At 42.2% G+C, this 26,715-nt stretch overlaps 1 protein-coding gene across 1 annotated transcript in view; it reads right to left on the bottom strand.

The window, feature by feature from the left end:
• LOC124052249 (transformation/transcription domain-associated protein) overlaps positions 1-26,715 on the bottom strand; it is a 76,391-nt gene that overhangs the window by 37,507 nt on the left and 12,169 nt on the right. The window contains exons 22-46 of the mRNA XM_046376266.1: positions 25,648-25,799; positions 23,942-24,141; positions 23,442-23,659; positions 22,895-23,092; positions 22,470-22,730; positions 22,082-22,243; positions 21,873-21,969; positions 21,458-21,579; positions 19,719-19,889; positions 19,288-19,356; positions 17,432-17,551; positions 16,788-16,907; positions 16,354-16,518; positions 15,968-16,149; positions 15,225-15,423; positions 11,246-11,374; positions 9,994-10,260; positions 9,496-9,702; positions 7,289-7,447; positions 6,807-6,941; positions 5,859-5,969; positions 4,827-4,973; positions 2,513-2,726; positions 2,178-2,306; positions 1,184-1,333 (exon numbers count right to left, since the gene is read on the bottom strand). Of these exons, the coding sequence (XP_046232222.1) occupies positions 1,184-1,333; positions 2,178-2,306; positions 2,513-2,726; positions 4,827-4,973; positions 5,859-5,969; positions 6,807-6,941; positions 7,289-7,447; positions 9,496-9,702; positions 9,994-10,260; positions 11,246-11,374; positions 15,225-15,423; positions 15,968-16,149; positions 16,354-16,518; positions 16,788-16,907; positions 17,432-17,551; positions 19,288-19,356; positions 19,719-19,889; positions 21,458-21,579; positions 21,873-21,969; positions 22,082-22,243; positions 22,470-22,730; positions 22,895-23,092; positions 23,442-23,659; positions 23,942-24,141; positions 25,648-25,799 (4,084 nt within the window). The remainder of the gene's footprint in view (positions 1-1,183; positions 1,334-2,177; positions 2,307-2,512; positions 2,727-4,826; positions 4,974-5,858; positions 5,970-6,806; positions 6,942-7,288; positions 7,448-9,495; positions 9,703-9,993; positions 10,261-11,245; positions 11,375-15,224; positions 15,424-15,967; positions 16,150-16,353; positions 16,519-16,787; positions 16,908-17,431; positions 17,552-19,287; positions 19,357-19,718; positions 19,890-21,457; positions 21,580-21,872; positions 21,970-22,081; positions 22,244-22,469; positions 22,731-22,894; positions 23,093-23,441; positions 23,660-23,941; positions 24,142-25,647; positions 25,800-26,715) is intronic.

Below are 26,715 nucleotides of genomic sequence, written 5' to 3' on the forward strand. Positions count from 1 at the left end.
TAAAGCACTGATAGCATCTTACAGCCATTACCTCCCATCTGAAAAGTAGCAACAGGAATTATGTACTGCCTGACTTCTATAAACCTGGTGAAGCCAGGCTGATGAATTTTGTAATAGCCATGAGAAAGCCAAAAGACCTAAAGCATTTAAAGGACAGCACTTAAATGTGTGAAACTTTTCTCTCTACCCTTGCTGACTGACATACAAGGCTAGCTGTCAAGAACGTCTACCCTTTCAAACACACAGCAAAACAGCGCAAGGTGACCATCTGTTTGCTTTATCCAGTGAGAGACTAAGGCCACATTTCCACCCAAAATAACTGGGATTTTTAGCACCACTAACTACTTCTTAAGACTAAAAGGTTCTTTCAGTCCACTGTCATCTGTGCTTCAACCAGGGTCTAAAGACCTATTTAGTCCCTGTAGTGGAAATGTATTGAGTTCCTGCAAAGGTTTCTAGTCCCTGGAGAAAATTCCTGCAGCCTAGGAAGAAAATAAAGGGTGTGAACTACTCTGTGAAAACCTGGGTATCTGTGGATCTTCTCAGACCAAGTAAGCTACTGAGATCACAGCTGAGGCTACTGATACAAGACCTTTGATACATTCTTTGTATGTAGCTGGTCACTGATACACTGGATATCTCAGCTCAAACGGAGGAAGGTCACCATATGTGTGTGCATGTGTTGTGTATAGCTGACCTCACACACAGTCAACCCCTGGTTGAATTTGTGGAAAGTATGCACACTAACCTGATGATAAAAGCCAGCTCAAGAACAGGGCAAAAAATTTAACCAAACTGGGATATATGGAGAGAGTGTGGCAAGTCTGACAGTGAACTACTATGATTGGGAACAATTTTTGTTGAGGACTGTGTGGAGACATAATTCATACTGGAATGCGCATGAGTTTTAGAATTAATTGCTGGTATTGCCCTCTTGCATCTATTAATCATCAAACAATAGGTCAGAATCTATTTTGGATTGGTAGCGAACCACATAACTGGTTATTAAAAGTCAAATTCAAATTCAATTTAAACTGAATAAGTGTTAGAATATTGTCATGTGCAATTGCTGTGTGTTTGTAAGTGATCACTCTTTACACTGTTACAAGGTTTACTATATATGTTTGTGTCTGTTATGGCTACACCTCATGTCTTCCCACTGAATTCACATTTGTGCACATACCCGTGCTGGTTTCGGTGACCCCTGGGTTGGCTTGCTGGGGGCTCAGGTGTTCCCGCACCATCTTCTGTAGTGAGCGCATGAACACTGAGATGAGGCGGTCGATGTAGCTGGCATTGTAACTGCAGGCAGACTTCAGGATCATAAGTGTTCCTGGAAAACAAATGAAGGGGAAGGAGGGTGAAGGGAGAAAAACACAGAAAATCCAACAATCTGACAAGAGCCCTCAGCATCTGTGGGGCAAGGTAAAATACACACACACACCCACAGCCAGCTTGTGTTCATTCACACTGCAAAACAAGGACTTTTTTAGGATGTCTAATAAAAGTTCCAGATTGCCAGAGAGGCTGAAACAGATACGAGTAATGCCTCCTCTCCATTGCCACTCCCTGGAGGGGAGACAAATGTTAAAATGTCACCCTCCATCATATCAACGGTACCTCTCTGTGACAGCAGGATGCCAAAAGCTTTTCATTGACCACAACTGCCTTTTTGTTAAACCCTACGAATTAGCGTTACCTTTAAACTGCTCTCCAGCAGACATTTGTCATGTTTTGAGCTCTTAATTTGGAAAGCTACTGTATATTTAAAATAAAAGAAAGAACAATCAAATAACTGTCTACAATGAATAAGCTTCGATTTGAGCTTTAGCCATAAATACTCTGACATCTGGGAGAATAACAGTAATGTTCATAAAGGGACAGTGGTCGAAAGTAACAATCCTTCCTGAGCCAAGCTTTCCCAAACCGCTGGGCTGTGGCCTCCATTTAAACGGACCAGATGTTAGCCTGGGCACCAGGGCCATTCAGCTTGCATTTTAACGACCCACTCACTGGCTTAATTGCTAAAAGTGAATGCTTTTGTGGGGGAAAAATGGGAGTGTGAAAAACATTTTTTTTAAAAAAAAACAGAGACGTTATGAACAATAAAGTGAGATTAACAGAGCACAGGGGGTAGAAAGGGATAAATGGGGGGGACTGAGAGCTGAAGGTCTTACCAAAGAGCTGTGTGGGGTTAGTGTTACTTGTGGCTTTTTCATAGTTGGTAAGCCCCTCATAGATGACTTTGCCCACAGCAGCATACAGACACTCCAATTCTTCATACTTTGATGCCACTGTTGATGTGCCTAGAAGGAGAAGGCAGTGTTTAAGCCAAAAAGAGACAAGTTAAGAATCTAAATCAATGTTCAGTTTTTTGCCCATTGCATGATGAGCATCAATCAACAGAGCAATGGACCAAGTATTTTTGGCATGTCTTAAACGAAGGGAGTTAACAATACCAGAATAATTTCCAGCTACAGAGCTATTGAGGAACTTAGAACCGGTAACTTACTAGGCTCAGTGGGGAAGATGCTCATGAGCCGAGAGAGAAGCGAGTGGACAGCCCGCAGGACTTTGGTGTTGCCGCAAGTCATGCACGCAGCGATGCCCCGCTGGAGGGGTTTAAAATGGGCCAGGATTGCTGGGGACTGCAGCACTGTCAGAAGGAAGCAGAGAATCTCCAGTCCAGTACAGATGTTGGCGATGTTGGCCTGTGCTGGCTGCTCCTGAGAGAACACAGAGGAGAACACTCAGAGTGAAAGAAGTGTCTTCATCGATCAAAGAGTTATTTTTATTTTTTTAAGACACAGGACAGAAATATCTAGCACTGGTGATGCTCCTTAATGAATGTGATACTTATATCAAAATGCCCAGGTTTATCTCTTTAAACATGAGTATACAAGTTTAAAACAAAGCAAGAAAAACTATACTGTAAATATATCATTAGATGCATTAATCATTCAAGTTTTTATGTAATATGAATTCCAGACAACTCAGAAATCAATATTCTACACAGAGGTATTTCTCACACAACAGAGTCAAGGCACTGTGATCACTGCTAAACCAAAGATCAATGTCCAACATCGAGTCCTAATTTTGTCTAAATTGCAATCAAGGTTTACAACGAAGGTAGGGCCAAGAGGATAATCTGGGACAGATCCATGGCACTAATCTTGGATAATGAACAAGGTGACTCTTGTCATCCACACCTCGTGATAAGGTTCCTGGTAGATATCAGGGTAGTATTGATTTGGCACTGTATTAACAGGATGGGACATTGTCTCTTGAGCCATGCAGATAGGGCATATGCATACATGTGCGGTGGGATTGTGTGCATATCCCCTGCCCCTGCTCATTTGCCCTCTCATTCCACTCCTCCTGACTCTTAATCACTGCCATGCCAGTACAATGAGATGATAAAAGGTAATCCGATTTAGAGCATTGTTCATTAGTCTGAGTGAGATGGCTGGGCAGGTAGAGCATGCTCCCAGGGCGACAGGATCAGTGTATAAGCATCTGCATAAGATCTACAGAAAGCCTTGTTTGTCCGACCATCCCCATGGGATGTGGAGGGGCCAACTGTGTGTGTAGGCAGACAGAAAGGCAGATACAATGATCCCCAGAGAAGTACATGACAACTGCGGGCACATGGCGATAACCTTGTCTGAATACTGGTGCTGAATCAAACCAGAGAGATGAGTAGAGGAGAGGAGCAAAAGATAAAAGGAGAGAGAAAGAAGAGAGGCTGCGATAAGAGGTTAAAGAAAAAAGAAGAGATGAGAGGAGGAAGTGCTGGCAAGAGACAGGGGGAAAAGGCGAGGAGCGAGTCAGAGAGGCACAGTGGGCAGATATGGAAGGCGAGGATGAGGAGTTCAGGACGAAGAGGGGTGGGGTGTGGGGGTTGAACTAGAAAGCACAGGCCAACACGAATAGACTCTCGTTATCTTGCCACTGTCATTATTTTGTCATTATGGTGGTTGGCGCCTCACTTCATGCATTACTGATAACAGACAAAGGACTCGGAGACGTCAGAGCAAACACTGAGACTGAGCTTAAGCAGGGACGGAAAAACTTTGGCAGTCTCTGGGAAGGCGAACAACAGAGACACATTATTTATCCTTTACTGTCTACTATTTGTTTGTTTGTTTACTGGATTACAACAACATCAAGCCAGAATATTACAAATTTTATTCAAACTAGATTGTCTAAAACACTACTGATGACATACACTTGAACTAGCAACTTCAAATAATCTGTGATATACTCCATCCGTCCATCCATTTTCTATACCGCTTATCCGTCAGGGTTGCGGGGGAGCTGGAGCTTATCCCAGCTGACTACGAGAAAGAGGCAGGGTACACCGAGGACTGGTCGCCAGTCAATCGCAGGGCTGACACACAAACACAGACAACCGCACACTCACACCTAGGGGCAACGTAGAACAGCCAATTAACCTAATGTGCATGTTTTTGGTATTGTGGGAGGAAGCCGAAGTACCCAGAGAAAACCCACGCAGGCACAGGGGGAACATGCAAACTCCACACAGAAGACACTCATCTAAACAAATGTTTTGAATTCCAAAGAACAGCAATAATTCCCATTCAAAAAGAAGACAGAAAATATAAGCCAGAAAGTTTCAGAAAGTAAATATTCATAATTGGAAAATACAAGGAAAAGCCATTACAAGTCAGGACACAAGTGATGTCTGGGAAATGAAGTTGCTTAGTACCAATACAAGCATGAATGCAGCTATATGAAACACAAAAGCAATCTGATACGATACACAATGAATGACTGAGTCATTCTGAAGGCATATGCCATCTTACCACTGTCATAAGCAGCTTGTCAAACCACTGCAGCTTGAGCTCCGCACGAGGCCACATGTCAGGCCTAAGGGCAGACTTCATCAGGCTAACACAGCGACGGGACAGCAGCTCCCCTGGAGACCCAGCCACGTTGGTGCTGTCATTCACCTATACAGGAGACAAGGAGGAAGATTAGGATCATTATCATTATCAGTGACAATGGGTCTTCATCTTCAGTATCACAATGGTATCCTGACAAAGTCTTAAATCACACAGGGCAAGAAGAGAACAGCACTGTCATCACAGAAAGTTCTTTCATGAAGCAAGAGTTTTGAAAGTTAGACTGCCCTTCATGTCAGGAAGCACTGCACATGTTGACATGTACCTACCAAGCAGAAACAAGCAAGTCAATAAATACCTATCACCTATCTAGTTATGGTGTTCCTTTGATGATCCCTGGGACCAGTGAAAAGATGCTATTTTTATACAGGCACCAATTTAGCATCTCAATACACTGTTATCAAGTGTAATACAAAGAAAAGATTACGTTTCTTTAGACTGTTCTATGAGCAGTGATTGATCCTCAGTAGTCATACAAAAGGTTATATTCAACAGAGATGGTTGGATGAACAGTGAGAATGGAGCTTGGCCCAAAAAAAGTAGGAAAAGTCAAGGTGAGTGAATTCTCAACAGTCTATTTCAGGCTTGTAACCAAGGTCATCACTGCCACTGGACCAAGGGACAGCTGTGTGAGGAGACACATAAAGGACTGCATGTGTGTATGTGTATGGAGATGAGTTAGGACAGCCACCTGGTGTGTCCTTCACCACTGAGGGTTTAGCATAGCTTTGTCCTACCTGGCAGGCGCTATGGATGGCAGAACTGTACCTATTGTGTGTGTGTGTGTGTGTGTGTGTGTGTGTGTGTGTGTGTGTGTGAGTGTGAGTGTGAGAGAGAGAGAGAGAGAGAGAGAGAGAGAGAGAGAGAGAGAGAGAGAGAGAGAAATTGTCTGCTGTGTATGTGTGTGTGTGGCAGTCACAACTGAGGTGTTACCTGGCATGCAATCCTGATGAGGAAGTTGACCACTGTATCCGTATGTTGTTTCTCAACAGGCTTGGTGAGCATGGTTTCTGTACCTGGCATGGATTGGCTGCGACCAAACACCTAACACACACATACAAATATCATCATTATTAATAAGTCGGCATTTTTCATTTTTTTAGAATACAGAGAAAACAATGATTCTATAAACCTCTGAGTCCTTAGTTAGGAGGAAATATCAAAGCACCTACACCAAGTCAGGTTTTGCCTACAATGCTTATTGTAAAAAGTAGGCTGCAACTACAATTTTCTGATAATTATCCTGAACTTTCTGAGAAATGCAATGACTACAACTTAACCATCAATAAGACTACAACTTAATGATCGGCCAAAAAGTGTTACATCTTAAAGTATTTTTTAACACATCATAGTTAAAGCCATCCCTCTTAAAAGGCACAGTCTCAGTTGCTTTGCAGGATGTTGTATGCAGAGAGTAAAAAAAAAACTAAACCAAAACAAAATGGCCTTTTGAAAGAAAAGTTTTTGCATGTATCAATTCAACATCTTCAATTTAGATTTTGAACTGGCAGTTTCTGTAACAAAGGCATCTCATCCAGTTTTGAGACAGCAAAAGCAACAGACCACAGTGGGATTCAAGATGACGCGTAAGTGAGACTGTAATACTGCTGCAAAGAAAAATGGATTAAAACAACAACAACAACCATGCCATGTCATCTCCTGTTGGTAATTTTTGTCTCAGACCCATGTAAACATGGCAGTTTGATCAAGAAAAAGGGACAGCCATCAAGAGTGCAGAAGGCAAGAGGACAGAATTTTAGACGGGGTAACAAATAACACAGAAAATAAACTACTGTATTACCAAACCTGTCTAAAGCGACTGGCTACAAACGCTCTCAACCCCATTCTGTAGGCCTATTAGTGATGGCGGATTGAGCTCACCGTGGAAGCAGTTCCAGTTGCTGTGCGGAACCTCTTCACATCTTGTCCAGCAGCGGCTTCAAGAGACAGTCCTCTTTTCACGGCATTGCCACTAGTCCCTTCACCGCCTGCCCCTACTTCAGTCTCGGACTCCGGCTGCCACATCACAGACAGCAGAGAGGAAGATGAGAATCCACTCACAGCTTAATTAGTTTACAGAATGAAACATATATACACGTCTTTTCAAGGTTTCTGCTCTGACAGAATTATGATTCATTAGTATTTAAGAAATATGACCAAAAAACTGTTTAATTTGTACGATAAATATCTTTTTTCCTGCGATATTATAAGCATTGCCAGTTTATCGGCAAGGTGGGCACACCACTGTTTTTGTTAGCCACAAACTGATACGGCTGACACTGTTTTAAGTCCATAAAAAGTGTGTGTAGTTCCCTGGATTTTGTTGTGACTGTGTACGTATTTAGGCCAACCCATGAACATACCTGCTGGTCTTTGATCCTCTGTAACTCCCATTTGATGACTACCTCAGCCAGGTCCACAGCCAGTTTCCTTTGCTCTATGGTCACACTGGGGGTAAAGCCCAGACGCTGCATTGCACTGATCATGTGCTGCACGAGGTGGTGCCGCACTGGGTAGTACACCTGGAAAGAGAGTGCAGTAAATAAATATTTTAAGTTGAAGAATTAACAATACAATGACAGAGCAGTTTGTAAAGAAGCCACACTTCCACATGAAAAGCCATGTTTTCTTGCATTCTTTACTTTTATTTGGACATCTGACAACCTGTGCCCCCAGTCTTTGCAAAAACCAGAATTCAAGTATGGAAGAGTGGGAAATGAGTGACACAAGTTTTGCATACTCATTTCACATTAGTTTTATATTTAAGTCTTACTGGTTTGGCAAACCTTTCTCTGTGCTCTCAAAGCATCCACAACAGACTAGGAGGACCTCTGCTTTCTCTCAGCTTCATGTTAAAAGTGGCTGTCTTGCCAGTCATAACATATGTGATCAGATTTGCTTAGCAACCATCTATGTATCTTAAAAAGCAGCTGCATTCATTTTGTTATGTGAATCTTCCCTTAAAATGAAGCTTCAGGTTACCCAAGAAGACCCTGCTTGTTCAAATGCCCAACAAGAAGTTGTTTCTGGTCAACTGACAGTCCCAGAAACTGACTTTATCCCTGGCTTCAGTCGTCTCCATAGTCCCACAGGAGATACAGTCAGCCTGCCCACAGCATCATTATCATCAGTGCTGACAAAAATAAATTGTGAATTAAAGGCAACTACATGTGATGCATTTTTTTCTACACAGTTGATGCTTTGCTCTAGATTCTGGGTTGATAACGCATGCAAAGTTAAACGGGGTGCTCAATCACTTTGAGACAGAGTCAGAAGAGGCAAACTCTGAAGTCGTATTCCCACTTAGTCTCAAGGACATGATGACACACACTTAGCCCCGAGAATTCACACTCTCGAGCGTCACATTCAAGAGTCACTTAGTTCTTTGCAAACTGAACTGGGACTCACAGACACACACAGACAAAAGAGCAAGAGATGAGATGTCTATCTGAGGGCTGTTGCCAGTGTCAAAGAATATTAAAGCTTCTCACATTGAGGGTAATTATAGTCGATAGAGCAGGCCTTCACAGCCCCTTAATGACAGAGTGGCTAAGCCCTGTCCATCACGTGTGCACACAGACAAACACACACACAATCTCTCTATTTCTTTATCAAACACACGCACACACGCACAAAGTCTCTCATCTGTCTGTCATTATCTTCTCCCCAGTGTAATTATGCTGATGTGATTACATTAGATTAGTCATCTGGCCCAGTGAGAGCAGCCTGTCAGTGAGATAGAGAGGGGAGCTGAGGAAAATGTCAGTCTTCTGGTAAGAGACTGTCGTTTTCTGACCGGCGAGGCGGCGAACATCAGTTCAAGGAGTGAGAGGGCAGAAAGTGTCTGTGAAGTTAAAGGAGCAAGGGGAACATAGAGGCCAGTGATCCTTTGCTGTGTGTTGACTTGTGAACAGACTAAACACTCATTGACTCTGCTGATGATCACTGAGAAGGGTGTGTCTGAAAACATAAACGCCTTGAGGTGATTGCAGACAGGAGTCATTCACCATTAGCTCCAATGTACAGTGATGACTGACCGAACTTTTGACTAGATTGCAATGCCATTGTCATGGCTTTTGTGAAAATGAAACTGAAATTTAGTTAGCCAACTATTATCATAAAACTGTTAACTGGGCCATACAAGATAATCAAACTTTTAATGATGATGCTCCGTTCCCATTAGGGCTGGTTAAGAGGCATCATATAATTCCGGCACTCACATAATCAGCAAAAATAGCTTCTCAACTGTTTCTAGCCATGTGGTTCCCTACAATTGCCGAAGCCACACTGAGCAGGGAGCTGACAGCAGCAACAAAAGGCTGTGAATGTAAGAGTGGCAGCTGCTGTGGTAGCTACTCCATGTGGTGACAACTTATCCTGGTTTATAAAGTATGTAGTAAGTAAGAAAGATACTGATAGTCAGCAATTAGTCATCCTTCAAAGTGCATTACTTATTGGGACGTTCAGAGCCGTCCCTAATACCTACTGAGGAACAAAAATCAGATTTGTTTTCACTCTCTGGACATCTGAACAGCTCTTAATTTGTGTGTGTTCTTTCATATCTGCTCACTCTGAAGTGCTGCACAATGAGATGCAGTATATGGACCAGCTGCGGCACAGTGTGTCCCTCCTCCACAATGATTTTGCGAGTCCAGTGGGTCAACATCTGGTGGCCGTCTTCCATGCGGGCAGGCACGGCCGGGGTCAGGATGGCCATGGCCTGTCGTACTATGGCCCGGGCCTCCATGGTATGGGCCTTCAGCAGGCTGTGGAAGACCTGGAAGAGGTAATACACTTTTTAAATATACCTTATTCTGTACCATTTATGATACTAATTCTTATTTCTTTTTTTAATGAGCCTTTCAACTACCGTACCTCTCTTCAAATACTTTCATATTACATTCACAGAATATTAAGATGCTCTTAAGCAAGCACATTTTCTCTCTCTCACTCACACACACACTCTAAACTTGTCATGTTTTATCTCTATTCTCTGTATTCAGTGCTGTGCTCAGTTAAACACTCTGACAACACTGACATTCTCCACTTTCTCTGCATTTCTCCTCACCTGCAGGACAATCTTCTTGTGAATAGCAAACTTTGCAATGATGTGGGCCAGAAGTAAGTGGCCGCTGTATTTACAGGCAGGGTCCACACAGGCTTTGGGCAGTAGGCATGGCCAGGCGAAGGTCATGAGGCGCCGCAGCTTGCTGTTGCGTGACTTGTTGTTGTCATGGATGTGGTGGGGTGCATGTTCCACTAGCAGGGTGGAGAATTGCAGCAGGCAGATTCGAAGTGAGTCCAGCAGGTCAGCTTGCTTCTCAGGGTCCAGCACCTTGTCAAGGGATGGGACAGAGGTAGGGTTAAGATTGTTGAGTGATGGGGAAAAAGGTACAGGGTACAGTTAACAATGAACCAATTATTTCTTTGAGGCGGTAAGATGTTTGCTGCATAAAACAAATGAACATTGTTTTGTGTGTAGAATAAATATTGGGGCTGCTGTAATTCTCACCAAGGGCTGACAGAGGTCAAAAGAAAGCTTAAATCACTTAATACACCTTATGTGAAACACATTCTATTGAATACACTGTTTGCCTGGACTGCCTATGTATACATAGTACTGAATAATGTTTACTTCCCAAAATTATATTTGAATAACCTCCACCACGATGGCAATATACCGTAGATTTTCACATAATGAAATATTCTTACAAAAATACAGCTCTCTCATCAAAATATCCTTCACCATATGAATTCTCTGCAGAGAGGTACAGAGGGGAAAACAACAGAGAGAGAGAGAGGGAGGTAAATGAGGAAATGAGTTTTAACCAGACCGTAAAGTAGCCATTAGCAGCCATTAGGCCTGGTGTTAGTCAGTGATGAGATCTGCCACAGCACAAACAAACACGCTGACCTTTAGCATGGTCTCACTCTGACATTTACACCAGGAATTACAGTCTGGTCTGATGAATGAAATGTGATGGAAAGAGGGACCAGTGGGATGGTGGGAGGGAGAGAGAAAAACAAGACAAACAAAACAAAAGAGACATAAAAGGAAGGTGAGAGAGAAATGAGAATTATAGCAATAAAGTGATCAAGTAATGTGCAGAGGATGTGAGAGAAGACTCAGACTAAGTTAGATGTGGCTGATGATGACAGAGTATGGAGAGGTGCTGGACTGATAAGACATCATGAGAGGAAATGCAGCAGGTAACGAAATCAGAGAGACGGATGAAAGCTGTGAGTAATGAACAAAGGAAGGAGGGAGGAGAATGTGAAGATGCTGAGACAAGGAAACAATTGTTTTCCAGCATGTGTACCTTTGTGATGAAGACACTGGTGATGCTTTCAGGATTGTCTCCTTCAGGGTTGGGCGGTCCAAGCAGCTGCTCACCTTCCCCCTTCTCAAAGCTGTAGAGGAAGGCTGGATTCAAGATGTGTTGCAGCACCTATGAAATAGGACAAAAAACATGGTTAAGTGATTTTACTTATAATAAACTCCAAACATTTTTCCCATTTCCTAAGGGGAAAAGGGAAATTTCACTCCTTTTGGTGAAGACTACAGTGGACGATTTTACTGACAGTAGACCTTCAGGAAAGGAGAGACTAATCAGTGAATTCACCTGGCCACATAAAAGAAAAATCTGCAAACTCTCAATAGCGCATAATTAAGTGATGAAATCTACAATCTACAATGCATTATAAAATCACAGGGACAAAGGTCATCCTAAGATTTAAAATAACAGGGAAAAATCTCTGAGAAGAGAAAAAAGAACTGGGCAGCATTAAGACAGACTTGAGGCACAGCCAAGTTAACGTCCATAATGATGGTAATAAAAAAGGTGTGACGTTTAAAGAATCACTAAAGAAAGATAAAAATGAACCATAGTTCCCTTAGTTAATTAATCTATGAACATAGAAAGCAAAACGGAAAAAAAAATCTAAACTATCAATGATGCAAAGCTTAAAATGCAATTTACTAACAACCTTCAGGGACTGTTATCAGGGATCTGATGAGGACAAAAGCTTGATTAGCTAGTAAAATGCAGAATAACCCAACAACAATATAGCTAACGACTGCATTTATTAAAGAAGCTGCTATATGTTAATGAACTCCCCTATTCAATCCATCACTGGGGAGGACAGGGCATCGCTCAGCGGAGAACGAGCTGTGCAGCATATGTTCAAGCTCCTCCATTAGCACATAATTCACACAAGCTCTGCACAATGTACATGCATGGTTGATAGACTCACATACTCATGCATAGAAACACGGGCAGCACAACGGAGACAAAGAAAATGCAAGGAGCACCAGTCTATTCTTCAGTCTCATCTGTTCCTATTAAGTCGAAGCCTCTCTGACATCAATCACTGTAGGATCACAGCGTATTTTTGTAATACCGTTAGATGTTGTAATCTCACAGGTGGTGTGTGTTAGTGCATATGTGCACACACAATACCTCTGGGCGAGTAGCCTAGATCGGCTGTTACTGCAGGTGTTTTAATTATCTTAAACTCCATTTCCACAGGTTTAAACAAATAACAAGAAGCATAGCGGCACTGCAATACAACCACATAGGGTGAGAGAGTACAGCGGGGGGGGATCTATTAATGCCCCCATACACGCCATCAAAGTGTAAATAATGCACGGCTTTTACGGAGTAGCCTCCACAGGGAATCTTGAGTGATAACCACTACCAGTGGCAGAGGTTAGTTATAAGTTGGTCTCTGTGTCTTCAGATCTTTTAAGCGTATCTTGTTTACTTTTGCAGGGTATCAGTTTTAGGTGAAGAGCTGCAGGATCTCACAAGGTTTTTCCGCAGTAAAGTTCAACTCAAACCAACTTAACGTTTCTCCACTTGGTAAGAGGAATTATTAGCCGAACATCGTAGCGGGGCTCTCACTCTATAATTTCCAGCAGTTATGAAACAACACATGGGAGCTTCACTTTAGTCTTACGAAAATGCAGTCTTTAGTCACTGATAAGCTGTTATCTACACTGTATATTTACTGCACAACTACCATCTTCACTGCTAACCTTTTCCTCTACCTGTATTCACTGAGTACAGCCGCTCTCTCCTTCGCTCAAGCATTTACTCACCATACACAGACACACATAAAACGGAGTTACTGCTTTTATAATAGAACATATGAATTAATCTATGAAATAATTAGGTGTTTTCAGATCACTTTTTAGTATCAGCTTAGCTCGCGTTGAACTCAACTACTTTGTTATTTGTCTTTAACTGCTTGGGCAAACCAACAAAAAGGCATTTAATCTGAGTTGGTAACAAAGTAGCACTAATGTTCATAATGTTATTAAAAGGTACTTATTAAAACATGCTTTATCAAGTACTTTGGCGCTGTTTTGCTTTGTTGTTGTTTCATTTGTAAACAAGAAATAAAAATGAACTGCAATTAAATGTCAGTAAGAAACACTGAGCAAGGCACACTGGGGCATATAACAGGTACAAACAAAAACATTTTTAAGGTGTTTCACTGCAGTTTGATTTTAGTATCCAGTGAGGAGATGATCCGAGCACAACGTGTATACTCATTCTGCTACGTTGTATGTCGTGTCGGGAACAAAAAATAAGAAGCAGAATGTGCGCCATGCTTCATAAATTTCATACACTTGTTTGTTTGCTTGTCTGCTTGAAATCTATTCCACAAACAGTCAAACGCTTTTGAACAAAAAAGAAGCGCAAGAGCGCTTTTCTGTAAGAACTGTTTGGGTAAAACAAAAGAAGCAATACAGAAGCAGCAGGAGGTCAGTCTGTGCCATTGTAGATGATTCATTGTTGCTGTCCCACACTGTCTCTGTCCCTCTCTCTGTGTCTCGCTTAAAGTAAAACATTCTGCCGAACCCCTGTGAGTCCTCAGTCTGTATGTATCTCTCAGGCACACTGAGAATGAGAACAAGCACAAGCACATGCACGCACACTCACACACACCTAAAGGCAATTATTCAAATGTCAGTGGAGGTAACACCCCCACTCAATCTCTTGCTCACGACTCGTACAGCACCAACACAAACATATTCACACAGAAACACGTCCTCTCTCTTTCTAACTATCTGTTTGTCCGTCTGTCTATCTCTCCACCTCGCACACACACACACACACACACACACACACACACACACACACACACACAGCTAACATCTGCTGTGCACCAGAGGAGAACAATTAAGGGAAAAACAACAATACGGGCAAAATTCTGATGGGGGATGGGGGTGTTGCAGCTCTGCTAACTGAGTGAATGAAATCCGCTCTGCTAAAAATTCAAATACAGCATTTTGTCCTGGAAAGACACAGCAGAGTGAGTTGGCTGTACTCGGTCCCCTGTCTTTGTTTTGTCCCCCCCCACCCCCCAGTCAGTACCAGCGTGGACTGAGCAGCATTGTAAGTTTGTGTACGCCCTTGGATTTGGAGGTTTGGATGCATTTGCTAGCCTCTTTTGTGTGTGCGTGTGTTTTTACCACACAGCCAGTTGGCCAGGCGCTATTGTGTGCCAGGGCAGGCCTTTCCTACTGATCCGTTTGTACTTAACAGCAGTGCTGTTGGTCCTCTGTGCCCGCTTATGTGCCTGTTACAGCTGTGCTAAATGTATATATGTGTATGTGTGTGTGGTGTGTGTGAGCATGCATGTGGGAGTGTGGGCTTAATTAAAAGGCAGCCTGAGTGATTGTGATGCTTGCAGCAGCAGGTCAGGTAGAGAGGACAGAAGCATTCATCTATGAGCCTCTGAGGGTCTAGAACCAGACAAAATAACCTTCCTGACTCTATCAAAGAACTTCTGGTACAAAACACACCAACCATAAAAGTCACACAGATCAGGCCTCACAATGAGGAAACAAAGTAAGCCAGCCGAAGAGTGCGATTTATTTTAGGACTGAAAAATTCTCAGTCCAAGATTTTTTAGCACAATGCAAAAGTCTTTCAGTTGAAGTCTACATGTGCCTTTCATGTTTACATTAGCATATCTATTTTAATATGTATTTTCTTTTCTTTAGCAGGTTTTATAAGACCAAAAAGTGGGAACCACTGTGTTAGATCAAAATACAAGCATAAGAGCACACATTTTCAATTCCAAATTTTGACATTTTACAAGGGAATTGGCGTTGTAATTGGGAATTGGCAAATTACTTCAAGTGTGGTTAGCAAGACTGTGTATAATACTTCTGAACAGTGATTCCATAGGATGTTTTGTAAAACTGTAAAAGTCATGTGGAATTTTAGTTCCCTGTCTCATGTAGTCAGAAACTACCATGAAGTCGCTGGTTATTTGTGTACGTACCTTGGCTTTAAGTTCATCATTGAAGTGTGGGTCATTGAACTCAACGAAGCGGAAGAACAGGGACCGTTTCTGTGCAATGGAGTACTTCCTGGGTATCTCCTCCTCCATATACTCCTTCAGGAAGGTCATATTGCATAAGAATCGGCCTGTAAAGGCCCGCAGCAGCTGGAACAGCAGCTCAATCTCTGAGTAGTTGCACCTTTTGAGAAGAAAAGAGGTCAATAATTCAGTGCACTGATAGAGAGATGTCTACTGTCAACCACTGGTATTCTACAGCAGAGCTCTCAAATAATCTTAGAGAGCAAAGGGACTCAGGTAATTAACCAGTTTTACTTTGCTTGTCAAAAGAAGGTTGACTGAACACATAAACTAAAATTACTGTCTTGAGTGGTTGGGGTTTAATTGCAGGGTCTGAAATTAACATCTGCTAAGTGCCTAGCGTACTAAGCGTTTTAGCGCTTTCTCTGTGCTCAAGCAGAGGGGAGCAGTGAGGTCATTCATGATTGGAATGCCATTAAGTTAGCTGCAGTTTGAAACTCGCACTAACTAAAAATTTACGTTATTAACTGATAGCCCTTAAACTACAAGGCCCATCTGTAAAAGTTGCTATGAGAAGGCATAACGCTTCTCATCACTTTTAACCCAGATTTTCATAGCAAATGTCCCTTTTCAGGTCTTAGGAGAACTCTGTACAACATTCGGGCAATATGCCTCCCCATTACAATTTAAATGAGTGTACATACTTGCAGTAGCTAAGAAGACAGTATGCCAGCAGCTTGGGCTCCTTCCAGTTGGTGGCAGCCATGTTATCTTTGCGATGTCTCTCCTGGAAGGCCTCGCTGACCCAGACTCGCCTCAGCTGGCTGACCAGGGAGTGCTGCCCTGCCAGCCAACCTTCATCATTCTTCACTATGATGCTGATAATCTGGACAGATGGGATGAAGAAGAAAAATGGTTTGAGGTTATGGAATTACAAAAAGTTAGTATTGAGGTATTTAGATTAGGATTAGGCACCAGTAATACCTGAGGGTTAGCATTTCACACAAATAACTGTCCAAATGTGGCTCTGTTTAATATGTGAGTGTACAGTGTTTAAAAACTGATAGAATTGTAATGATAATATGTATACCTTGATGGCCTGAAACTGTAGGTCCAATCTGGCTGTAGTGGTAGAGGGAGATCCAGGGCGAACAGTTGTTGCAGTGCCAGCAGGAACCAGCAGGGGGACGAAGCGATTGGGATTAGAGGCCAGCACATCTCTTAGTGGCTTGGCATCTTTGTGTTTCAGAAAACTCTGCACATGAACACATACAGATATTTTAAGAATAGTACAAAAATACATAAATAAAAATAAGTAGGGTCAACAGCTGTAACAACAAATTTAAAGAAGTATGAAACAGAAAATTCAGAATATTTACTGGGAGCAATCTGTCTCAATTTGGTGTTAACAGCACCGATGGGCTTCGAAACACCCAACCCATCCACGATTATAGGCCACTACTGAAAGGGCATATCGCTGTTCTAATGGCAAATGTGTCAGTGAAAAAACTGAAGGGACTAAACCATGAACATGCGGCTCCACTGGGGATCGTTCAGGGTGGCCTCCATCATGAACAGCTCCACTGTTTGAGATGGGTGACGTGTCAGGAACTTGATCAAAGGCTCCCTGAATGGACTGCCAGCCTGGCGCAAGAGGGAGGGAGGGTGAGAGGAAAACAGCAAAGGAAACAGGCAGAAAAAGGAGAAAGACATATTATGAGATTATCAAGTATTTATTGTAATATCATCACGCACTGCTTACTTTACCAATATCTTTACCAATAATATATACCAGTATCTTAAGAAATGTCTATAATCCTTTTCCTTTGCAACTGTTGAAATGAGTTAAGACCAAACTCTTTTCTTCATTCATCTACATAACATGACTTCTGTTGTAAGGCGAAGAAACGCCACAATAAACAATCAGAAAAGCACTTAACAAATCCTATTCAATAGTATTTCCTTTCTGTTAACACATTTTTGTTAATGAAAACAACCAAAGCTTTGCTTTCCTTAAACTGCTCTTTGACCAGTACTTTAGGATTTGCTTGCTCAACCTCCAACAGTCTTCACTGTATGCATGTCTATGATATCTGTGCTCTATTTCTAAAGAAAGACTGGACAGTCTCTACGTGCCCAAAGTCTAAAAAATGTAATTGGTGCACTACCTCTATGAGCATGGCCCTCTCCGTCTTCATCACCACCTCCAGCAGAGGTTTGACCAGAGTCTGAGGTGCAGCTGGGATCAGGTGGAAAAGGTTAATGATGGCCGAACATATCTTCATCTCCTGGAGAAAGAGATGGAGAAAAAGAGTGGAGGAAAGAAGAGAATGAATGACATTCTTGCAAAGATGATGGAACCAGACACGGACAGACAGTCTTGATGGACGGCAACTGTGGAAAGACGAGGATGAATCTTTGTCAAAGGACTGGAAATGCAATTTGCGCTCACTAGGTCCCTGTGGGCACCCAACTTCAATGACTTCCTGGATTACATTTGCACAAGGTACAAACAAAGAAAGGACAGTTTTCATGATAACCTTCATCATTTTTCAATAATTTAGCAGTGCATAGATCAAAGGGAAATGGGAAGAATTGGACATTTCTACAACAGTCAAAATGTGAGTTAAGAGCAAGGCTGAGATGACAGTAACATTTCTGAAGACGACCACAGACACACTGACACAGAAATACAGGGCAACTCCACCAGCACCACTACAACGACATCGGTTTAATTCACCAGCAAGACATTGGTTCAACTAAGTTTAAATCACTGACAGAGAGTCACCGACAGAGGGCGCAACACCAGGTCACATCTCACCTCAACGCCCTCCAACGCAGGCTGTACCGGAACGGGAGACAATGATCAGAGTCAGCAGAGCAGTATGTGTGCATTTTTGTGTGGCTGTGTTGTTGTCTGTCTTTGTTCCATATGGAAGGTGAGCAGATAAGACAGGGTGATAATGAAATGAATGGGGAGATGGCAGCAACCTTTACAAGTGACCCCAGGAACAACTTTTCTCAGCAGTTGGGCAGGGACCATGCCGGAACGTCAAAATAGCAACAGCGAATCTGTGGCATTTGGAAGAAAAACCCTCCTCTGACAGATCAGGTCATGAATATAGAAACTGACATTTTATTTTTGCCAAAACACCTTCCAGTCTAATTAAAACAGTTTTCTTTTTCTTTCAGAAGAGCTCTTTACTCCACCTCACACCTCGTTACTCTACTCGATATTCTCCTCCTCTCTGTCAAAGCCCTCTTTCATGCCTGTATGTCTTCAAGTCATCCTCTGCAGCCCTGCTCCATCCCTCTTTCTCAACTTTTTGTCTTTATCAGTCTTAGCTAATTGACCCCCTGACCCTGGCCTTATTGTCACTGCCAGCCTTGCTGCCAACACACACAAAGACCACAAGTTGGAGGGAGGGAAAGACAAAGGGCCAATTTGCATCTAATTAAACACATCGTTTTGAGATGCGGCAGGATGATCTCAAATAAAGAGAAGGGAGGAAAAATGGGAATTATTTCTGTAAGGAAGAGGCAGCTGTTTTTTTTCTTCCTTCTCTCTCACCTTTTTCTCTGCCTTTACAAGGTTATCTGTCGGGGAGATAATGAGGAGACGCAGCGCTGGGCCTACCACCGCCTGCCTGGCGCCTAATTAATCATTGATTGTAATATGGCCACTCACAACTCATCTGGGAGGAGTCCACATTGAGGAGGTGTTGACTACAAGTGACTATGGCTTCGTGAGTATAAGGGACATTTTTTCAGCCCCTTCAGTGACTGCTGTTTTGGTTTAGACTGGAAAGATCAACTGAGCAAAAAAAGTTGCCATTAGACAGCTGCATTGAGCTGCTCCTATAGGCTATAACTGCTTCTATATTGCATTCAAACAAGATTTTTACAAATGGAGATGAAAGAAACAAGACACATCTATGTTTCTGGAGTGATGAAAGCTTCACATTTGTATTGAATTTTTCAGTGCTTAAAGGATTATGAAACTGGCTAAACTGTGAATACTTACACTGCCATCACTGCGCTGGCCCCCTTTGTGTGTTATTACAACCACTTCCATCCACTTTCTCAGGTGTTGCTGGGAAATAAAAACAGAAACAAAAGAAAAACAAACATAAGGATTAAATGTTTGTTGCAGAAATTAAATAGAGAAAAAATTTTGGATCGTAAAAAAATCTGCAAAAAAGTATTTCAGTATAAAAAATTAACAAAAGCTCATCAATACTGCATACATAAGTCATCTCATATTTACATTTTGGTTCCAAAATAACCTAATTAGATTGAACCTGCAAAACACTCAAAGTTTTAAAATACCGTAACCAATTATTTATATAACTGAAAAGAATATAAAAAAGCCCTGCTAGTAAAAAGCTTTGGTTGTCAGGTGTTTTGAATAAAGAATATTGTGAGATGAGGAGGGCAGAAGTTGAAGTTTCTCACCATCATCTGATCACAGAACTTGTCATTGAAGGAGTTGGGGAAAAGACGTGTGACGGAGGTAAGGCGGTTCACGACATTGAGCGTCAGGCTGCGGTAGTCACCCAGCATCATCAGCAGGGGGCGCATGTGAGTGTGGATCTGATCCACCTCGATAGTTGCACCTTCCAGGAACTGAAGTAAAGAGAAACATAGTTTACAGAAAGTCTTAAAATGAACACTGTAAAACAAACAAGATAGTGTTGCTGAAAAATCTGAGGTGCAGTCTGTAAATATATGCCTCTAAAGAAATATATTCTATATGTAACTCAGAATACAGGTTGTCAAATCTAGCATTAAAAAAGTTAGTCATTAAAAGCTCAGGCAGAGCTTGAAAATATTATTCAGCTCTGTGACCAGATCCTTTTGACCCCAACGTATTAAATGAAATTACTTTTATTTTCCTTCCACAAATCATTTTTTTCTACATTAAACCTGGCCTTGTCAGGTTTTTTTTTAGTTTCATGAACTGCTCACTACCTTCAGTGTCTCCATTAAGAAACTAAAGCAACTTAAATGAGGGCATGACCAGCCGTAAACAAGCGTACATGCCAACACGAAACACTGATGACGCACACCCTCACACGGTTGGGAGGGAATGATGCATGGCAGCCACATTCATTTTCCTCTCAGTGCTGAGAACAAACACTCCATCCTGTATCGATCGGGCCATGGCAACGCTCATTAGTGCAAGCAGGGCAGAGATGAAAGGATGGGGAGAGCAGGGAATGGCCAGGTAAAAAAGGATAGTGAAAAGGAGTGACGATGGTAAAGAAAGAAAATGAAGGACACAAAAATGGCAGGAAAAGGAAACAAAGAGTTTCGGATAGATGGACAGAGGCTAAGAATGGACAGATATGTTGATAAATAGAGGCAGGGATGGTTCAGGGAGAGTGTGATAAAGCAGAGGGAGGTCCATACGAAGATAACTGGTTGGGGAAATGGTATGAGAGGAGGATCAACGAAGGACTTCTAAAATAGCAAACAACATAAGTGATGCAGATAAAAGACAATTGATAGAAACAGATAAATTAAGAGGGGGCAGTTCACGCTGACACAGTAGAGGACCATTACAAAGGTGTAGAAAATGTGGTCTTTGAAAGGACTCAGAAGATGTCACCAAATATTCTCGCTTGATCTTGGGCAGACGGCATAATAGTTTAAGGACACAGTTTTTAATCCAGATTTAGAAAGGTCATGTTTGTGGGTCTCAGGCTGTGTTTTGTGGAAACTGCAGTGGAAGTGGGTGATATAACACAGGCCTGGGCTTTTTAAGTAATTGATAAACTCTTGAAAAAAAATTCCCAATCAATTTAGAGAAAAAATTCAGAAGCCAATATAAAGATGCCAAGAGTGAAATAAATAATGGTGTTACCAGGTGACAGGTGGTGGAAATTGTTGAGTATGAAAATTTGTCAAAATATTTTCAATTTTCTGCTAAAAAAAAAAAGCCAAACAACCAATTTCCCCCCTGGCTGTTGTAGAAGTTGACACCATAATATTGTATATGCTAATAAGTGATTTTGGAAATGAAAAATCATTTACTTCTTAAAGTGAAAACAACCTGGACAAGTTATACTTTACAAAGATGATAGGTTTGAGGGGCAAAAACACTTCCTCTAAGTCAGGATGTAACGTGTTATCACCTTAAATCTAAAGCAACTACAAAGCAACAAGAAGCGTGTGAGAGATGCTGCACTGACCTTCCTCATACATGCCTCGCCCGCTTCCTGCAGTTCATTGTTGGTGGAGTTCAGGGCTTTAAACAGGGCGGCAATGATCTTTTCTCTGGACTGTGGCAAGTAATTGCAGGCTGCCAAGGCATCTAAACAGAAATGAAAGAACTTCAATAACATTCAACACTTTATGATAATAAAAAAATAGATATGGAAATCAATAAAATAATCAGATCAGATCAAGATCATTTAAATATACTAAAATTTTTGTAAGATTCTGGAAAAAAACAGATAAAGTGACCAAATATGGTCATCAAAAATGATCAAAACAGTCTCAGATTATAATGAATTATGAACAGTTCGCAAATTTCAGATTCACTTCATCCAGAACAATGTGCAACAATATAGGGTACCAATATGAAGTACAGCAGGGCCTACTCACTGAGAGCAGCGATGCGAAGGGGAACCAGGGAGGGGAGGCTCTTGTAACAGGGGAGCTTCATTAGAGCAGCATCCTCTGCCTCACACAGGTTCAACAGCTAAAAAGTGAGAGGGGGAAAATACACATATAACAAAAACGAGATAAAATTAAAAAAAACATTTGGGAAAAGTAGATTTGATTAATGTCAGTGACTTCTGCATGTTGCATACCTCTGTGTAGAAGACCTTGTGTTCCATGACATTCAAGTCCATTGTAAAAAGACGAGGCTGCAAAGTGGTGCAGAAGGTGTTGCCCTCCATCAGGCCAATCTGGGCGTTGGCAGGCTGGTGGCGAAGCAGGTGTTTCTTGGGAGGAACCATATCTTGCAACACCTGAAGAAGAGGAACCCAAAGAAATTTGTCAATTAATGCAGATTGAAAAACTTTTATTTTTATTTCACTTTCAAGTTTTGTTTCAAAATTAAGAGGCTCTCGAAGGGCATCAGCCCAGGATGATGAGACAAACTATGGCTGTAGCATAGTTTGAGGTTAGGTTGAAAAGACAGGTGCATTTCACATAAACATTTCATCTACTAAGGAATTCAGTCTTAGGTTTCACCTCTTTGTGTGGTTCCATGATCACAGTAACACTCTTGCCGGTCACGTGGGCTAGCACCTGCAGGGAGTGCATGGCCTGCTTTCTGACAGTCGAGTTAGGGGAGGTGACCTCTCGAACCAGGTCATGTGTGACCATGTGGAAAGACTTGTCCTGGGCACCCAGCAGCTCCTCAGTCTTCTCTTCATCTTTCAGTGGAGTGGCACAGCGCACGAGCAGCTGCTCCAGGGTGGTCTTAGCCATGGCGACTGCTCCATTTGACACCTTATGAAAATCAATACACTTGTAAGTACAATGTCACTGCAGTGAGAGTCCAGTGGTGAGACACAAGAGTAAAGTTACAACTTACATCTCACCTGCTGCAAACCTTTGTAAATCATGATGATCAAAAGCAACAAATGGAAGGAGGTAATTCATTTTTTTCTCACCTCTCCAGTGAGGTCCATCATGACAAAGAGCAGGGCCTTAAGAAAGGTAAGCTGGTTCTGTAGGACCCAAATTAGAGGAAGTCTCTCCATCAGGAACTTGATGGACACCACACCGCCAAGCTTGGCATACCAGGCTTGTTCATAGCAACAGGCACAGAGACGCTCCACGATGTAGGAGAATAGGGGCAGCTGGCATGCCTGAAGACAAAGAGGACAAGATGATTAACTGCCTCCAATTTAAAAACAATTCACGTATGCCAACACACATCAAACACAGAGAAGTATAATTACAAAACGGACAAAAATGTTCGAATTTGATAAAAGCTGTATCAAACATTCATTTGAAACTTTAATGTGCAATTTAATTAATTGATTTGTTAAAACAGTTGCTTCCAGAAGGCTGAGCAAAATAATTTCTGAAGTTATATAAATGACCAGCACAGTTTACCACAGTTACAAAACAACTAGCATAACCAGCCTAAGTGCCATGTCTTGGTCACACTGAAAAACAACTGAAACCTCCAACACACTCAACCTAGTGACTTACCCTCTCTTTGGAGCCAAGGATGATGCTGGCCACATCGAAGATGACAGCCAGGGCCACCTCTCCAATCTTACACAGCTCCTTCTCCTCATAGGCCATGCAGATAGCTATAGCATCAATTAGAACCAGCGGATCCATGCCCTTTGAGCCGTTCTCCTCGCTGTGGAACATGGCTGTGCTTGGCTGGCTGCCCAGTTGGTAGGACGGCAGCAGGAACGGACCTGGGATCACGGAAGACAAGAGGGGTTAAGTTTAATGTTTCAAATACATTCAACAGATCAAAAGATGTCACAACTACCCATAGTTACTACTGTTATAGTAACTTTGAAATTCCTATTTTTTTCTGTATGCAGAGTCGAACATAAAATGAAAAAGTCAGAATTTTAATAAAACCAGATAAAGGACAAAATGACAAATTTTCTTGCGCAGCTGGGAATAAATGCCAGGGCAAAACAAAAAACTAATATTAGATGTAGAGAGCATGAAGAGCAGCAGTCCCTCACCACACTGCTGAGCCACAGCGACCATGGTGTAATGGCGAATCAGGCTGGCTACGAAGGGGAGTGCACTGGGCCTCAGGTCCTTTATCACAGCAGACATGAATGCCCCAGTCAGGGCCTGTTCAAAAGTTCTACGGGCAGGCGTGTCTTGTGCTTTGTAGCGGTGCGAAATGATGACATTCGGGATCCACTTTTCAGCGAAGCTAATGGGGATAAAAGCAACAGAATGAACTGAAAGATCACATATTAACAAGGACCATATAATAACATGTGGCAGAGGCACTGAAAATTCCTCTCTGCTGAAAAATCACTTAACAGTTTGTGTTCAGTTTGGCCCAATATTTCAAAATAAAGATTCAAGTCCATGGCCTGTCTGCAGCTTCTAAACCTGTGATTCTGCTTCCCTTTGTGCTTAAATTTTCTTCTCTTCTCTTAGCTTCTTCTACCTTGCCATTCATCTGCCTCCCTCTTTGTCCCCTGTTGGTATTTTTGTTATTTACTGCAGCTGAAGGCAACTGGGCTATGGTGTGATTGAGCAGCTGTTTTCTCCATGCTTGAGCTTGGGTTTTATAATGCCACATGCCAGGGGCAGACCTGATGGATCACTTTATTTCATTATTGCCATTTAAAAAACTACTCTTTGGAGTAGGAGAGACAAAAGAAGTGAATGGAGGGATGGGGGCATGTGTGAGAAAAGTAGAGGCTGGACAAAGTGGAGAGAGCGGATGGCATAGAATGTCAGATCAATTAGCCTTCACTCATTCAAAGGTCTGCCACTCCAATAATGCTCCATTCTCCCCGGTTGGCATTTCATGACTTGCTCTATATATCTTTTTTCGTTTGAAACTGAAAGGCTATACTTAAGGTGACCAAATACTGAGGCAAAGAGAGATGGTGTGAAGAAAATGAAGGGAGGCATAGAGAGAAAAAAGGAGACAAAATCATTCAAGAGAAAGAGGGCACGGCAAATCGAGATATCTGACAAGACGAAGCAGCCCCCTAACAATAACTGACACACTTCATTATCCCCACAGAAATGTGCGCACGGATGTATTCATGTGCATGTGTGTATTAGTGTGTACTGACAGGAGAGCATAAGGGGCATGGTGTACTGTAAACAGACAGGAGAAAGTCAATTAGCTCCTGCCCGGGGATCAATGATGGTAATGTGACTAACCCACCAAACAACCCCAACGCCCACCCCCACCAACCCTCTTGATTGTCTATTCATGTATGTGTCTCCACCCAGCAATGAAGCCTGCCAAGGGAGGTGGTAGCGGCGGCAGTGGTGGGGGCTGAAAATGTGTAATTAGCAAGTCCTGTTCTTGAGATGGAATTGATGAGGCAGTGTGTGATGAGGAGAGTGGTGAAGATGTGACATGCGAGAGCAAAAGCAAGGCATGTCAGCAGGTGGTCAGACAGGGTTCACCCCTGTAATGGGGAGGTGGGACAATATACACAGAACTGGTGTGGTTAGCAGGGATAGTGGTCAAGGTCAAGCTGAATCAAGTAAAGGTTAAAAAGGGGGATGACTGATCAGAGATCTGGCTGTGTACGGACTCAACGGCAAGCACATTGGTAATCACTTCCATTTGTGTAGACTTAAGCAGTGATATACAGTGGCTTTAACTAACTGTAACTAACTGTAAATACATGCCATAATAAATACATATGCCAGAGTCAAAATCAAACTCAGAATGTTTACTCACTTGGGATGAGACAGAAGTTGGTAAAGAGCGTGCTTGTTGTCATCCAGACTGGTCATGGCCACCAGGAAGCACTTAATGACCTCCCAGGCCTGTCGTCTGTAGTAGGGCTCTGTGTTGGCACTCTTCAGACAGTCAAGAGCTGTCTCTATCGCCTTGAAAGGAATAAACCAGACAAATCTCACTTTAAAATCATCTTCATTTTATGTTGCAAAAGGCCAATACTCCCAAATATCAAAATGGGAATTAAATTCCAATATACAAGTATATTTGAGATTCATTTGGAGGAAGTAACACGGGGCACCATCTGGCCGAGCAAAGGTCACTATGATTTCTACATTATGGGCTGACAAACCACAGCAGCCAGCCACTTAGAAGGGAGAAAATGAACTAATTAATGCCACTCAGAACAGAGGGGAGAAGATGAAAAGGATGCAAGAATAGAAGGATGAAAAAAGAGATGAGTGCAGCAGAACTGAATTGCAGACGTGTCACTGTACTGGGATGCCAGAACTCAGACTCTGACAAGTATGCCGCTACTAATACCGAGATATGAAATCGAAGGAAAAAAGAAGAAGATTTTGAATGCAGTTTTGAGAACACACAGCTTTCTACCTGAGCCTTTTAAGAGTGCAAACATACTGGAAAATATTTCTGAAGTGGTCAGTAAAGAAAATAAGATTCAAGAGTAAAATGCTTGAAAAGTTAAAGAAGCAGAAGAAATTCAAACATGTGCATCTCAAATCCCACATGGGTGATTAGACACATCGCACCTTACAGAGATTCAAATTATTCAGATCAATGTAATTTGATTCTCTGTCACTGAATGTGCCAAATAACCGCATGGCTATATCAAAAGAAGATTCATGCTTTAAGCCTGTGCAAAGGGGTGTGCAGCATGTGAGAGTGTGCGAGAGTCTGTGTGTGCCCATGATGATGATGGCAAACACACAGACGGATAGCCAGAAAGAAGGAGCAGTCATTAGTGAGAGTAAATAATGCCGTCATGGTGGCCCACACTAGATTGATGATTACTGACTGGGATGAGGAGGAGAAACAGGAGATGAATTT

This window comes from Scatophagus argus, chromosome 21 (genome assembly GCF_020382885.2).
Source record: "Scatophagus argus isolate fScaArg1 chromosome 21, fScaArg1.pri, whole genome shotgun sequence".
NCBI classification, from domain to species: Eukaryota; Metazoa; Chordata; class Actinopteri; family Scatophagidae; genus Scatophagus; species Scatophagus argus.